The following is a 4,261-nucleotide window of genomic DNA, read 5'->3' as shown; positions in this document are numbered from 1 at the left end:
CCAATAAAAGTAAAATTTGAGAAACCAAAAGAAACAAAATCGAGCATAAAAATGTTTATATGTTGCAAGTGAATCAAGAACAGGAAAGACAAAATAATAGACATGAAAATACGATAACATTTATTCCAACGCGTCCTTATTTAATTAAAAGGTTGTCACTTTTGTTATTAAAAGGTTCCTTGAATAACTGTTTTCACTTTATATTTTTGGGCAAATTGCATGAAAAAATAATGTACTTTAACTTTCAGCCTTCATACTATTAATAAAGTACACTCAATCTTGCAAAAGTCACCAAAGGGGTCGGTCTTTTCCTTCACCCCATATTGAATCTAGGAACTTTTGCTTGCATTGTTTTATTTGGTCTACTTACCAGAACTGATTCATATTTTGGGTAACGTACTTTCAAAACTTTCATTTTGGTATTTAAGATGTAAAGTTTTAAACATTTAAGTACCTAGATAACCGGTTGAAAACTAATTTTAGATTAAAAACAATCCATGTCACACTAACCACGTCAGCATATAATACTGAGTTGGATACTACATCAGCATGATAACCAGTTAATGTTTCAACAAGTTATGCAAATATTTTTATATTTAACACTTTATATTTTAGATATCAAAATAAAAGTTTTAAAAATATATTACCTAAAAGAAGAATAAGTTACAATAATGCAATTTGCCCCGTACTTTATTTTTGATCGTGGTGGAGAGTTGTGGTTGAAGAATAAAACAACACATTTACAATTAACACCCCTAAAAATTAACGATGTTTAAATTACGTACCAAAACTTTATAAATTTGACTATTCAAAACTTCAATTAAAACAATTACAACGTTTGAACTAAATTTGCATAATGTAAAATACTATAAGGACTAAATTTGTAAATATTCCACACGGATCAGAGCGTGTGATATAAGGACCCACAAAGCAACGGTCATGATCCACACATTATATCGTACGCGTTCTCGTCTTCAACAAAAAGCAAAACCCCCAAATCTAGAGTCGAAGAAAAGTTCAAACCCTAGCTCAAATTCCAGCAATTATCACATACGATTCAACGATCGATTCGAGTTAAAGAATTCGTTCATCAACTTCTTTCAAGTTCTCAACAGATTTGCAGCAATTATGGGGCAAGCCGAGAAATTGATGAACCAAATCATGGAGCTCAAGTTCACCGCCAAGAGCCTGCAACGGCAGGCAAGGAAGTGCGAGAAAGATGAGAAATCCGAGAAACTTAAAGTGAAGAAGGCGATCGAGAAAGGTAATATGGATGGAGCAAGAATCTATGCTGAAAACGCGATCCGTAAACGTAGCGAACAGATGAATTACCTACGTTTATCTTCACGTCTCGATGCGGTCGTGGCACGGCTCGATACACAGGCGAAGATGACGACGATCAGCAAGTCTATGGGATCGATCGTTAAGTCTCTTGAGTCAACCCTAGCTACGGGTAACTTGCAGAAGATGTCTGAGACAATGGATCAATTTGAGCGCCAGTTTGTAAATATGGAGGTGCAGGCGGAGTTCATGGAGAGTTCCATGGCTGGAAGCACTTCTCTTTCGACTCCTGAAGGAGAAGTCAACAACTTGATGCAGCAAGTGGCGGATGATTATGGTCTGGAGGTGTCTGTGGGATTGCCACAACCTGCTGGACACGCAGTACCAACCAAAAATACCGAGAAGGTTGAGGAGGATGACCTCTCTAGGCGCCTTGCAGATCTTAAAGCCCGTGGGTAACTGAAAACTTTCCATGGATTATAGTTATTCGTTTCGATTATGTCACACTATCTGCAGTTTCGAATTGAATATGTAAATTTGACTGGATTATCTTATGTGTTGTTTCTTACTTTTCTGCTGCTCGAAACCTTTGCATACGTTGTTATGGCCTTGAACAAGATATATGCATATTGTATTGGAGTTCATAGATGATGCTACATGCTACTGTCTGAGATTCAGCTGGTTATGTAATTTCCGTTGGTATGAATTGAATATATATACACGGTCAGATTTAGTTGAAAACCACAAAAAAAAAATGAAAAATTGAGGAGCAGCCTGGTAACCATTCGGATTGTATGCACATAACGTGCATAGGACCAATAAAGTGCTTCAGTTACTTGTATGTACATGTGCATATCGTACAGAGAAATGGTCAACTGTTCCTCGGTTTTTCATTTTTCTAGGGGTTTTCTGAACCTCCCCCCCCCCTCTCTCTATATATATATATGTATATGTATATGTGTATCTCTCTCTCTCTCTATATATATATATAACATATGTTATTACTTGTATATATATATATATATATATATATATATATAAAACATATGTTATTACTTGGTGACTTTGGTCTTAGAATTTATTATAACCTGCGTTTAAATTTAACATTTGATCTTTGATCACTTATTTGCCTTTTACATTATAGTTTTGTTGTTGCATACTTGCATTCATTTTTTTCTTCTTTTTGAAATGGCAAATCTGTAATCGGTAACTACGATATTTTAGGTTGTCATCCAAGCCCCTTTCAACTTATCTAAGCCTTTGTACACTAGCAAAAGCTAAATTTGTGCTATGAATTGGTATATAACTCGGTGCATAGATCAAATGATGATGGTCATAAGAAACTTTTAGTTGTTAGAATTGTATGAGTTTATACTTGGTTATTCAAAGTTCTAGTTTGGGTTTTCCGAGCCTTTTGGTGACTGCTATAACTTCATATTTGGGTATTTTTCAGTGACTAAGCATATATAGGTGAGTTCTTTTGATATAATTTGAGGCACGACCTAAAGATTACTATGCTAATGCTGTCGAACTACAAAGAAAGTAGGAGAGATCGTTAACAAGTATTTAGATGCCAACAAGGGGTCATTGACTGAATGGTATCCAGGTCACCGTTGGATCCGAACCTCCCTGGAGGTAAGGGTTCAAGTCTCACCAACGGTTATATAATATATTTTATATGCCAAAGAGGTACCATCTTTTCTTGAACGGTCATCTATGATATAATGAAACCTGAATATGTGAAATCTCGAGTTCTCCTTGCTGAATGAATTATTCTAGTGGCTGGGCCAGTGTTCTGCATCCGCAGGGGCGGATCTAGCCCTTAAGGACCAGGGGAAAGCCCCCAGTCAAAGATAAAAAACGTTTGTTGACTAGCTTAAATTTTCTATTTTTACCCTCGTCTTACATGGTTTCCCCTTCCATATGGCCATATGCTTGCCTCCCCCAAGTCTCATCCAACGTGCCCCCACTCTATTAATTTCCTGGATCTGCCAATGTTGCATGTGCAAGTTAGGAGACCTAATTAAGCTTTTTTTTTTTGTGGCTGCATACTTCCTATCTTTCCCAGACTCGGTGAAATATACTGAGTTCGTATGGTTTGACTTGACGGTATGAAATGTGCTTACAAAGTCGAATGTGCGGGTGTTAACAAGTCGCTTGATCATGATGAACCCACAGACACAAGCAAGTGATGTTAATCAAAACACATAGCCATGATCATGAATATATCGCATTCCCTCGTGTTTAATTCACTGTTTGGTAAACAGACGGGACTTGACATGGTTCGAGGAACGAATACGAGGTAGATGGGGGGAAATTTTGCGGAAGGTTTTAGGGTTTGAGTATCTCCAAAAAAGTGGAGATTTTGAGCAAAATTTTTGCTCCAACGGAATTTTTAGAACTTTCATGGGAGTGAAATTCTCAAAATTTTGAAAAATGATTATCATGAGAAATACTTTTTTTTTAATTAATTCATACCAACAAGAAACCTTTAAGTTAAATTTTTAGGAGGTAAATAATATTTTATTAAGGGTTTGTATGTTTTTTCAAAATTATCTCTTAATATCTTTGAAGTATGATTCGTTTAGACATTTGGATATTAAGAGCGTTTGTTTTATTTTTAGAATAAGAGCTTAAAAACTCTAAATGTCCTCTGGAATTTTAAGTGGTGAATGTATATCCCTTAATACTTCTTAATACAATTCCGTTCTCTATCAAATGGTTGATATTCTGGAGTTTGGAAGAGATTTGTTAGCAAAGACTATTATCTTTTATACTTTTGTAAAAAACTATTTATCTTTTATATTTTTTTCATTATTTTAACCGATTCAAATTTCAGACGTAGAAACAAACAATTTTATTGATTCAGATTTCAACTTCACCTTTTATAAATCAGAAGTGAAACTAGATTTAGACTTTAGCACCTCTTAAAAAACAAACGCAACCTAAATGTATGTAATATTCTGATAGAGGGGGAGGG

At 35.3% G+C, this 4,261-nt stretch overlaps 1 protein-coding gene across 1 annotated transcript; it reads left to right on the top strand.

Moving 5' to 3' along the window:
- Window positions 1-962: 962 nt before the first annotated feature.
- LOC112510022 (ESCRT-related protein CHMP1B) lies at window positions 963-1,987 on the top strand. The gene has a single exon (XM_025115278.1). It carries the CDS (start codon window positions 1,129-1,131, stop codon window positions 1,738-1,740), a length of 612 nt encoding a protein of 203 aa, XP_024971046.1. The 5' UTR covers window positions 963-1,128; the 3' UTR covers window positions 1,741-1,987.
- Window positions 1,988-4,261: the final 2,274 nt, after the last annotated feature.

This window comes from Cynara cardunculus (genome assembly GCF_001531365.2).
Source record: "Cynara cardunculus var. scolymus isolate 2C chromosome LG 3, CcrdV1, whole genome shotgun sequence".
Taxonomy (NCBI): domain Eukaryota; kingdom Viridiplantae; phylum Streptophyta; class Magnoliopsida; order Asterales; family Asteraceae; genus Cynara; species Cynara cardunculus.
Note: the sequence above shows the minus strand (reverse complement) of the source record. Positions and strands in the feature narration are given on the sequence as shown.